The 12,173-nt window shown below is 37.0% G+C and overlaps 1 protein-coding gene across 4 annotated transcripts in view; it reads right to left on the bottom strand.

The window, feature by feature from the left end:
- Nucleotides 1–292: 292 nt before the first annotated feature.
- The window catches only part of LOC6569894 (cation-independent mannose-6-phosphate receptor), a 34,207-nt gene continuing 22,326 nt past the window's right edge, over nucleotides 293–12,173 (bottom strand). The window contains exons 11-16 of one of the 4 annotated variants that reach the window (XM_032741686.2): nucleotides 11,969–12,157; nucleotides 11,766–11,892; nucleotides 8,763–8,830; nucleotides 1,555–1,711; nucleotides 1,289–1,404; nucleotides 293–1,207 (exon numbers count right to left, since the gene is read on the bottom strand). In XM_032741686.2, the coding sequence (XP_032597577.1) occupies nucleotides 1,127–1,207; nucleotides 1,289–1,404; nucleotides 1,555–1,711; nucleotides 8,763–8,830; nucleotides 11,766–11,892; nucleotides 11,969–12,157 (738 nt within the window). In that variant the 3' untranslated portion in view covers nucleotides 293–1,126. Of the gene's footprint in view, nucleotides 1,208–1,273; nucleotides 1,405–1,464; nucleotides 1,712–8,762; nucleotides 8,831–11,765; nucleotides 11,893–11,968; nucleotides 12,158–12,173 lie in introns of all 4 variants that reach the window. The other 3 variants (XM_032741684.2, XM_001995940.3, XM_032741685.2) reach the window with 3 other exon arrangements.

Raw genomic sequence — 12,173 nt, 5'->3', positions numbered from 1 at the left:
TTAACTCTAGCTGTTGATATATATATATATATATATATATTTTTTTTTTTGTTTTTTTCAGTATTTTAAAAAATTTTTAATTATTTGTTTGATGTTCAAGCTTACTCACGTGAAACTGGCCTTCCTACCAGGCGCACAGATGGCGGAAATAGCCTGATGTTCAAGTTGAAATGTTGCTGGTTGCTGTTCGACTGGAATTTAACCTGTCGATTTGAAGCTGAAACTTGAGGAAATTGAATTTGACTGCTGTAATAGAAGAAAAATGTCATCAAAGACGAACGACACAAACAAATTTTTCTTTTTTGTATATATTTTTGACTTTGCTTATATTTTTTCAAATCTATTTTTTATACAGAGCATATATAGATTTACATTTAATTATTGGCGTAGTATTTTAAAGAAAACTGAACATTTTTACAGACGGCTTAAGCTAATAAGAACAAAAGTAAAGTAGCTAAAAACAGAACAACAAAATTAAGTACATTTAGCCCAGTCTCATCGTAAACAAAATACAAACAATAAAAAAATATAACATTATTAATCTGCGCTTGCATTGCAGTTAAATACTTGTTGAAGGCAAACATTTCAGTTGAAATTTTAATGCTGCTTTGGAAAAATACTAGAAATCAATTGTCGCATGCAATTCTCTGGTGTAAACTATATAGTATATATAGCTAAAGGGCTTTTTGTTGTTTTGGGGTTTTTGATGCCTTTACATATGTAAAGTGCAAGTATATAAAATATATATAATATTATTTTTAGGCATATACACTTATAATTCCATTAATTGGGATTTGTTTGTTGTCGTTGTTGTCTTCCATAGACGTCGTATGACACGATAATTAAGTATATATATATATGTAGTATAGTATCATAAGCATTCTTTCAAAACTCGAAAAATTCATTACTTGTCTACTATCAGTTTTTTTGTTTTTTTTTTGCATTAGCTCACAATCAGTTGCGAATATCTATTATTTTCTCTGTCTTCTTTGGTGTTGAACGTTCCTAACTTTGGGATTTTCTCATGTCTTTTCTTTTCTTTTATATTAATTAGTAGATTTTATATTTAACTCTCCATCACTTGTGTAAAACAGCCTGGACTTAAGGGGTGGTATATCCTTTATGTTTAAAGCAGCATATCATCATCGCTCTCGGTGAACTCGCCATTGGGTTCCAGCAGCAGATTCGCCTCCTCGTTGGACTGCACCTGTAACAAAGATAATATTGTTTTGTAAGAAATCTCTATGGATCAAGATTGTTGATTATTTCCTGCCCTCGAGTATCGCACCGAAGAGTTGCTGCGTCGAAAGAGTCGTCGCACGCGTTGCCTTCGCGATGGCGAGATGGCAAAGAGTCCGACGCATGCCACAAAGCACGTCACCGACAGGATAATGCCCAGGATCTCTGCAAATGATGATTCGTGAAAGTTGAAAAACAAAAAGGGGCTCTTTGGATAGCACTTACCGCCCACGGAGGCCGTTGGGCGGGCAACAGATGCCACTTCTGCAGCATCGGATGCTGCAGTTGTCGTTGCATCATTTGGCGACTGCTTACCCGTTGTGCTCCTAGCTGTTGTTGTTGTCGTTGTTGTAGTGGTGGTGCTGCTCGTGCCACTGCCTGCATCCGCATCGTCCTGTGGCGGCGTGCTCAGGCCCAGGAAGGGGCAAATGCTTGGCGTGCGTTGCACATACAGCAAACTACACTGCGTGTCCTACAGAAGAAAACCAGGAATTTTTGTAATTAGAAACTTTCTTCATTAAGTGCAAAGAAAAATAATAAACAAATAAAATTGATATCAGCGCAAACCCATAAATTGAATGTGATAGCTACACTCTTACAAAAAATATATGCGCCACAACTAAGAAAGTTGACTTTAAATATAAGTCGCACTTCTCTTTTTTGGGTTAACTCTTTTTTAGAGAGCTATATATGCGAAATATATTTTTAGAAAATAATTTATTTTTCTGCCTTCTGCTGGCTATAAGCAAGTTTGGTGGAATAAATATATATTTGAAGCTGTTTTTGAAAATGTAGAAGAAAATGTAAAGTTTTACTGTGCACTTTTAAGACAGGATATATTTGTACAGATTCAAACCCGTAAGCCGAAGCTGCTGAATAATGCAGCCTTGAATTTTAAGCCAAAAATAACCTGGGATTTAGTAAGTAATAGGCTGGATTAGTTTTGAAAACGACCAAAATGTGCGTTGTAGAAATTCTATTTGGGAAAATTAATAGGAGCAGATTTTATTTAATTTTAAATTTTAGCCTTATTTCAGTACGCCCAACATTTATTACATTCACATTCGTCGCATTTCGCGATTCCATTGTGGGAGTCACAAAATCACATTTTGACTTATATAAAAAAGCTAATCGGCTTATTATTATTTGTGTATGCGAAATAAAAAATAAAATAATTTATTAAAATATAAAACAGACCAAAGACACTTTTCAGAAAACAACCCAATAAATAACATACTCATTTTAACATTTTAAAGGATTTCATTTCAATTAAAAAATAAATTAATTTGATTTAACTTTTCTTGAAATATCAGTTGTTTACTGACGAAGGTTGAATGTATAAAATGTTGTCTCCTACGTCGAAAATACTTTACTGGGAACATTCAAGAATGTAAGAAATGTTGAGTGTGGAATCCAGGCTATAAGATGCACATTTTTTGCAGTGGCTCAACGCACGACCCTTTGGCGCCTACCGAAGCACGGCGACTGGTGGCGCAACAACTGTTTGCACAGACCTGCCACGCCCCCAACAACAACAACGACAAGAACAAGAGCCACCAGCCACCAGCCAGCCACAATGGGGAACACACAGCCGCACTTCACAGAGTCCACAGAGTCGTTGTTGCACGGTATCCGTTGAAGCTGCACGCTGCGTGTAACACTTTCGGCCAAAGACCATTTCCGGCGGCAGGCAACAACAGACGGAAACATGGCAGGGCAGTGCAACAGAAAGACGAGGAGTGTGGAACCATCGTGGGGGCGGTGGAGAAATAGAGCAGCGCTGCAAATGTGCGCATAATTTAAAAAGTTTTGCGCCGCCTGCAACTGGCAACTGCAAGTGGCAACAAAAAAAGCGACTCGGCGTTGCAGCAACTTTTTCCCGGCAACCCGTGCAACCCGCCCGCCAAAGTAACGGGTCCGGAGGTCTCGACACAAACTAAAGTTGTGTTGCAGAACAAGAAGGACGTGGCACGCGGCAGGCGGTAGACGCATTAAAAAGTTTGCAGCCATTTAAAATCCCATTTCATTGAATCGCTAATTTTCCGACAGCGTCCCCAGACAAGGTCCTTTTTCGACATTGTTCGTGCGTTCTGGCCAAAAAAAGTAAAACAGGAAACGAACAACGAAAATTATCCGAGACTCAAGTGGAGACAGAGCACGACATGTAGATACCCTGCACTGCAAGTTTTATAAACGATTTCAATAATATCTTCTGTAAGTATTGCAGATGATCAACTTCATGTGAAGTTATATTAATGCTGATCAGGAATAAGATTGAAGTTGTCACCGTGTGCCTATCACGACACATTTTTAATGACTACAGGGTATCAAGATGAAAATGTGGTGCATTGTGTCTAAAGTTGTTTACCGCTCAATGGTGTTGTGCCACCAAATTTCACTTGGGTGTGGGTGTGTGTGTGTGTGTGTAATTTCCGCAATTTGAGACAACAACAGAAAGTTGAACAAATAACCGCAGCGCTAAACTGCTTTCGCACTGCTGACGAAAAGTAATCAGCAAAATATATTTGTGCTTAATTTAAGAATCAACATTTCATCGCTATAGTTCCCAACAAATGGAATTTGATAACTTCAAATTGCTGGAATGCCAGGCATAGAAAGAGTTTATCAACTTTGGGTTACACAAATAAACGTCATTTATTTTGGGAAAATGTTTTTAGCAGCTGCACGCCAAAACCACATTATCTTCCTGTTCCTGTGTCAAAGTTAAGTTAAGTTGGGATTTGGCTAATCATCAGCATTCTAGTTAAACTCAGAATAAATAAACGGAGTCAAAGTCAAGTTCGAATCTTCACAGACAGCTCGACAAGGGGATAACCTGGACTCGTCTGTTAAATAGCTTTTCTGATAGGAGTTTCTTATGTTGCTTGATATGAAATAAATAACTAATGTTCAGAATCATTTAATCAATATAGAAATATCATAACATTATTAATAGCTTAAAATTATAGTTAACTAAAAAATGACTGCAACTTATAAATAATTGTGCATTTATAAAAGCCTTGCGTGACTTTTTTAATACAGATAAATCAAACTTCCCCTTTGATGTATGTAGGTATTTAAAAATGTTGACAAAACTTTCGAAAAGTACGAGAAAAAATGAGAACACAAAAATGCAATTAAACTTTGCTGTCAACTCATCCAAACTGAACTTTCGGCGCTGTACAGCAAACAAGCCTTGAATTAATATAAGTTTAAGCATTAATTATCGATTATCTGAATTTAGCGCAGTCTAATTAAAATTGACTTTTATGCTTCCGGCAGGCCAAGAATAGTTTTAAGTATATTTTATCACAAAGTTTCACAATCGCATTGAATCAAACACTTTGCGTCTATTTGACTTGAGTTTCGTTAGCTGGACGAGCTATTTTTGCAATGCTGCCTATTTGCATTTACTTAATTGAGCATGAAATGTATGTCAAATAGACGCAGAGGGCAAATTGCAAGTCCATAGCCAAGCCAATGGTGCGAACCCAAATGCCATTACATTCACTTGACAAAGAAATGAAATTAATAACACCTACATATCCAAGTGTGTAATGCAATTAACGGCAATCAGACAAACAACACTCACAACACATGGCTGAACATTCCTCCCTCTCTCTCTCTAAATGTATGTGTGAGTGGGCATCTTCCTAATATACACTGAGAAAAATGACCACGGCGAGTAAAAGAATCACTTAACAACTTAATCTCACACAGCAATCCATCAATCGATGAATAAATATTTAAAATGTGCTCGCTTAAAGCTCTAAAAATGTTTAATATGTCGAAAACGATTTACTTTAATTGAGTACGCAAATATACAAATATTTACCAAATCAATATTAAAAAATAAATTGCAGTTAGGACAAAAAAAAAAAAAAACGAGAACACATTTCTTTAATTTTTTAATTAAGGTAAGTTTAGTGCAATTTTATTTTACATACATCTTGGATGTCTCACTGAATCATAATTGTATGCGTTATTTCTTTCTGTGTACTAATGTCAATCGGTAAGCGAGTGAAAGGACGACGTTTTGGTTGCAAGCAGCTTGCAGCTATTTGTGAACTGGTTTAAATTTGGGTCAATTGGTTTGTGCCACATGCGAGTAAATGCTATGTTGCAACTAAGCTTGGAGCACACAACGACGCTCCACTGTTTGTTCAGCACAAAAAAAAAACACACACAGAGAACGAGAGAGAGAGAGGAAAGTGACGAGAGAGTGGGAAAAAAATAACAAACAAACAATGGCAACATATTCAGAGAGAATGAGAACAAGCCTATCCACAAAATGGACAGGCAAATATTTTCAATCGCTGTCGGCGACTCCTTTTAGCAATTTGTGTGAGCGTGTGTGTGTGTGTGTGTGTGCGAGTGTGTTTTGTTAAACCTCAGACACTAATTGCTGCATTTTGGGACCTGGCTAATAAAGTTGCCAGCCAGCCAGCCAGTTGGTCAGACCACTAATTACAACGTGCTGCAAATTGACAATTTTGCTGTTGCAGCATGCGGTTCTCTCGTGTCTATCTTTCTTTGTGTCTGTGTGTCTGTCATATATATCTATCAATCTATTTGCAGCTAGGTAATGTAAACAGAACGCAAAATCAATTAAGAGATTGGTTTGCAAACATAACACACACAAAAGTGTTGCATCAACATCGTTGCAGATTTCAAGCTCAACTTCACATTTCAATTTCGGGGGCAATTCACGCTCCATGACATTGAAAAATATTAAATTGATGAGCATTTTGTCTTCTACACTAAATATCTACCTGCTCAATATACTGAAGGCAGTTGCGAATTTTGTTCAATAAATATTTGAAAATCACACATTTGGCGACTGGCAAATTTCCTAATTATCAGGCAGATTTTTGTTGAGCATTCATTTGTCCATACACAAAATATTTGGCAATTAAATAGCTACATTTTAAAAATGTAATATGCACGATTAGTTTAAATAAATAGTTTTTTCTTATCGATAAAGCTGTTCACAATTGTTTGACTCACTCTTTGCACCAAAATAAATGGTTTTGGTTGCACAAAAGACTGACAAAAATGTTAGCTACGAATGAAAGCCTAATTACTAAGCAAAAAGAAACATTTTTTGGGAAGAAAATGCTGCTAGCGAGGATAAGTTTAATTAAGATATGCGCAGCAGAATTGAATTTTATAGAACCCTGCTTTGTGCTGGGTGTAAGTAACTAATGCAACTCCTGCAGCCAGGACAATGACAACTATTTGATAAGCAAGAAGCAAAGTAGAGTAGAGCACAGAACAGCAGATGCTGATGTTGCCGTTGATAATGGGGAAGGGTCAGCGTCAGTTTGCGACAGTCAACAATAGCCAAGAGATAGAGAAAGGTAAGAGCTGAAAACCGCGTGTATCTGGGATCTAAGGTAAAAGGCCACAACCCCCCAAGAAAAGGGGCAACAACAACAACAAGCAACAACATGTTATTGCTGTAACAAGCAAGGCACGTACATTTTTCATACACTTCCAAAATGTTATTAGAATTTGTGTCAGCCGAGTTCTCTATGCTTATGATGTATAAATATTCCTCATCAGCACCACAAGCCAAGTTGTATATGTATCTATTTACCCCAAATGCGAGCCGAGTTAGTTTTAAAGTTTATTTGATTTAAATTGATTTAAACAGACGTTTTTTGTAACAGTCAAATACATAAAGCGAAATCTGATTTTAGAAAATTTATATAAATGGCAAATCACCCTGAAAAATACATAGATCTTCTGGTTCTTAAAAATAAGTTATAAATCAACTTCTTAAAATTAGTCATTATTCTTTTCCATTTTTTATAAATGCATTTAGTGAAAGCCAAAAAAAAAAAATTGCTCTTCTGTGAAAATCGCCCTCAAAATTGGAAAGAGGATTTGGTTTTCAGAAATTAATGCTAAAAATACGAGAGAACAATTTCTTAAAATTTGAAAGACATTTGTTCCTAATATGTTCTAGATAGGTCTTGTATTCCATAAATATTATAAAGAAATATATTTAAAAGTAGAAATAAAGACATTTGTTTTTAAAAAGCTTTGTAATATTCAGAAAAATGTAATAAAATGTCCTTGGTCGACTGCTTTATTAGAGTCGCCTGTTTGTTATTATAAGCATCTTAGAAATTAATTGTATTTTTTTCTATATTGTAGAAAGCTGTACACTGGCATTAAGACAAGAAAAGCCTGGTTTATAGAAAGACATTAACTTCTTCTCCTCCTGAACAGAAATATGTTTACCAAGGGCGCAAAGAGTATGACAAATTTGTAAGATTCACGGCCATATTTTTTCTCCAAAAAACCATTGCGTTAAAAATAAATGCTTGTATGAAAAAGTAGTTTGTTTGCCAGAATATGTCAGTTGTTGTTTCGTTTTTTTTTTTTCGCTGTTGAACTCTGTGCTGCAAGAGTATTTAAATATCGGCGTGTTTAAGTTGTTTGTCCCTTCTTGTTAGCTGTTGCAATTGTTGAAGACAACAAAGGCATTGGACCAAAACAATAGCACGCCCGCCGGCCAAAAGCGACGGGAACAACAACAACAACAACAACAATACCAACAACAAAAACAGAAACAGCAACAAGAACAGCCACCATGCCTAAGAAAGAAGAAGCAAACCAAAAGCCGCACAGGTCGGCAGGCAACATTTTTGCTGAAAGCAGCAGCAACAGCAGCAACAACAAATGGCTGGCAAAGGGGATTTGCCAAGTGGTAAGCATAACAAAGGACACCTGCCACATTGTTTTGCGCCCAGTTGTTGCCACGCTCCCTTTTTGCTCTGGTCTGTTCACTTCTGTTCTGCGTCCTTTTCTGCATATTTCTTATACATTTTTACTTTGAAGCAGCCCGCGACGAGGGTTCCTTTGGCCAGACTTTACATAAGAAACTTGCTGCCGCAGCCAGCACATGCAGAGGGCTGCAAAAATGTCTGTGTGTGTGTGTATGTGTGTGTGTCTGTCAAATCCACTTTGGGCTTGTCGCCTTACTGCGTCTGCCAGGTCAATTTAATGTTGTGCTTTTCTACAAGCGCTCAAAGATATGCTACACTTTTTACAAAGTAGTTTTTTACGCCTTTCATGTACAACTTTCTTTTTACATTTCGAAGGAATTCATCTGGATATTTCGATGTAAGCTTGTTTCAAGTGGAAAAAAAAAACAAAACAAATTTAATAGCCAAGAATTAAATAACAATTTCAATAGAATTTTAATTGAGATTTTTCATGATTTTCTTCTTAGCGAAAAGTTAACAAGTCTAGAATAAAATGATTTCATTCATTACTATAACCTTTACAAGCCTGATTTATAAATTTTGTCAAAACGAAAGTCAAAGAAAATGCCAAATCCTAATTTAAACGCAGATTAAAACTAGAGAATATATCGAATGTGTTCCTATCTGAATAAAAACACTTAAGATTTTGCAAAACTCACGCAAGGACAACATGTATTCGTGGTAAACATTAAATAAGCTACATAGTCTACTTTCTTAGTGTATATAGTTAAAAATGGTTGTACTCACATCTGTAATGCTGCTGGAACTCTCAGTTTTGTTGCTGCATATCAAACGCATCTGAACATTCATCTTGCCTGCAATAAAGTGAGTGAATAGAACAGATATTAGAATTTTAATTAGCTCAAATGGAGCCTCTTAACCAAAAAACCCAACCCAAAAAAAAAAGGAAAAACAAAAACACAACAAACTTGACCCTAATAAAAAGTGATGAAAACCAGACTAGAACCCATACTAAAACAAATCGGCATTTTATTTTAATTGACCGAGAAACAACGCAACACAACACACACACAACTGGGGCTACAAGTTCAACAACAACAAAGCGGGCTTAAATGAATCCTTATCATATTGCGAAAGTCTGGCCAAAACTACGGGTTGGGGCCTCTGTCGGTCCCTCTGTCTGACATGCTGCAAAGTTATCACATAAAAGCCAAAAATAATTATCACTGGAGACGACAACAAAAGCCGCATGATATGAGTGGCAAGGGAGGTAAGCGGGCTGAGCGCAGGGTGGGCCAGGGGGTTGATGGTGGTTCCCTTTTGTGGTTGCGGCCGTCGTTCAAATGCGCAATATATGCATGAGTGTGTGTGTGTGTGTGAGGGTGTGTGTGTTTGTCAGACAAAATCAGCACACCAGCATTTAAGGCAACGCTGCACTGTGCAAAAATAAACAACATTTTTTTGTGACAACTCAACGAAGACTTTCAGTGTTTCTGCTATTGTAAAATGTTGTACAAAAGTAGTTAAATCTGATGGTATTTAGTGGAAATAATTTATTGAAATAGACAAATAGACAAAATCAAAGTTTTATCAATTTTTGTGATAACTCAAAGATAATCTTTTCAGAGCTGACCAATAAAAATAACCACAATTAAAATATTGGTGATATTTAGTGAAAATAAATAATTGAAAACAGTCAGCAAATAGACGCATAACTCTAAGCATTATCAAGTTCAAAACTGAACAGGTTAACAAACTTTCGTAAGAGTATATAAATTATTTTTTGTTGGCAAAAAAATAAACTCAGTTTAGCCCACAATGCTCTCTGGGGAAACGAGGGAGCTGTATTAGCAACTGTTGTGGGATTTTTGCCTCAGCCGCACAGTCAAACAACCAGCACACCACACACACACATACACACACACACACATACACACACACACACACAGACACACACACAATCTACACCCTCCAATCTAGTCCCAGGCCCCACTTGTTCCGCTGCGTAACCCTTTAGCAGTTTGGTTGTGCATGTCAGTAAGCATATTAGAATTGTCTGATCGCTTTCAGATTGCAACCACGCACACACACAGACACACATCCAACACCCTATAACAAACACAAACACGCATAATTTAGCACGCACAACAAAAAAAATTTAGATTTTATAATACTTGGTTGTATTTTCATTGTGTTTTTGTTGCTTTTAGAGCTTTTGGAATGCGGGAACGTTGTCATAATTAAATTGACAGTTTTATTGCCCGTTACCATATAAACACAAAGTTCTATTTAATGGCAAAGTTTTTTCGTCTGTCTTTCTGTTTTTGTTTTTTAGTGTCACCACACCAAGCGGCTGATGGTGCCAATAAAAATCATTGCCATGCACGAAAAACAACACACCACAAAAGTCGCCAGCTGTTTTGTGTGTCTCTTTTTGTGTTTGCGAGCTTTTAAATATTCATGGCTCGAATGCAGCAAGCAACGGTCGCAGCTTAAAAAACATAGGGGCTTAAAATGAAAAATAAAGCGAGTGTAGAAATTATATAAAACCTGACTGCCAAATAGCCTGGAATCAGCTGGGCATAAGAAAGTGTGACTTATGAATACATGTAAGACAAACTTTTGAATGCCAATGAAATATAATCATAATTGTGTTAATAATCTATCTTTGTAAGAAGCTTCTCAGCATTAGCTTGCATATAATATAACTCACTATGTAAAAAGAGTTTGCACCGTATTTAAAAAACTAATGCAAAATAATAAAAAAATATTTATAAAAATACAACGCTTTTGTCCTCATTGTCAATGGCTGTTGTATATGCTATTATCTGCATAAGGCAACATCATAATATTGTTGTATATGCTATTATCTGCATAAGGCAACATCATAATATTCTTAAAGGTAAATCTTTTTTAAATTCTCTAATCGCTTTATATAAACACGATGGCTTTTTCCAATCCAGAAGTTAGTTTTGCAGATCTGATTTGATAATGGTGCTATTATACAGATATATACCTCATTCATCCGCTTCCTTGCACTGCATTTTATTTAGACTATAAGGTATTATTTCATCTTTTCATCTTTTAATCTTACATTAACATTATTTTTGGAGGGTATTAGGTATTAGAAGCGCTCGCATTTGCAGCCCGATTATTTGACGTCTTTATCTGCTCGACAATTATATTTTTGTGTGTTTTGGTTTTTGCTCTCGTTAAAGCTGCTTTCTTTGTACGCCTGCTTATTTTGATAATTTCAAGTGCTCTGCGTTTTTTGTCAGCGGGCACGACATAAAAGACTCTCAGATAAGCGACGAAGGGAAAAAGTGAATGAAAAAACGCAGCGCGAAACGGTCTCGACTGCAAAGGCGCCTAAAAACAGGCAGCCAAAAAAAGAAAAAACTTGTCATGAGGTTTTTCAAATGTGTATGTTTGTGTGTGTGTGTGTGTGTGTGTGTGTGTGTGTGTGTATTAGATGAGGTTATGGGTTGCTCGGGGTTGGCAGATAAGCGAAAAGGAAGTGCATTGGGCTGTGCGCCAATTGTAATGCGATTTTGTCATTATCAAAACAGCAAAATAAAAAGAGAAAAAAAAATGGCGGGCCGGAAATGCGCGTGTTGCGCCAGCGGAAGTGCAAGCGGAAACGGCAGCGGATGCGGAAAAGGAAACGACAAGCAGCTACTTTGAAATAAGAAGAAGACGTGCAAGCAGTGCACAACTTAAACGCTAATCGAATTCGTCAACACACACTCGCACACACACACTCGCACACACACTCGCACACAGACTCACCCTCTTTGCCGCAGCCCGGCAGGTCGTGTGTGAAGAACAAATTGACCACGTCCTGCGAAAAATCGGTGACAACCTTGCGATACAATCCACAAATATTCAATTCGATTTTCGTATTCTTATAGTCGACCTGTAAAATGAAAAACAAAAATGGATTTAGCGCAGTGCCGGCTGATCCAGTTTTCTAAGCAATAATGTGAACTCACCTCAATTTTGCCGGAATTGGTGAAGGATGCGTTAGTCCGGAAGTTGTAGCGCATATTCGGCTCATCCTGCACAAACTCAATCTCACAAGTGTCCGCTCTGAAGTTGCACTCGTGCGGCGGACAAATGACACTAGTCTCCCAATCGAAGCGATAGTGGCAATCATCAATGGAACTCAACACCGGTTGGCCCTGCATTTAAGGCAAA

The sequence above is a fragment of the Drosophila grimshawi genome, unplaced genomic scaffold (assembly GCF_018153295.1).
Source record: "Drosophila grimshawi isolate 15287-2541.00 unplaced genomic scaffold, ASM1815329v1 contig_311, whole genome shotgun sequence".
In the NCBI taxonomy this organism is placed as follows: domain Eukaryota; kingdom Metazoa; phylum Arthropoda; class Insecta; order Diptera; family Drosophilidae; genus Drosophila; species Drosophila grimshawi.
This window is presented reverse-complemented; position numbering and strand designations above follow the sequence as displayed.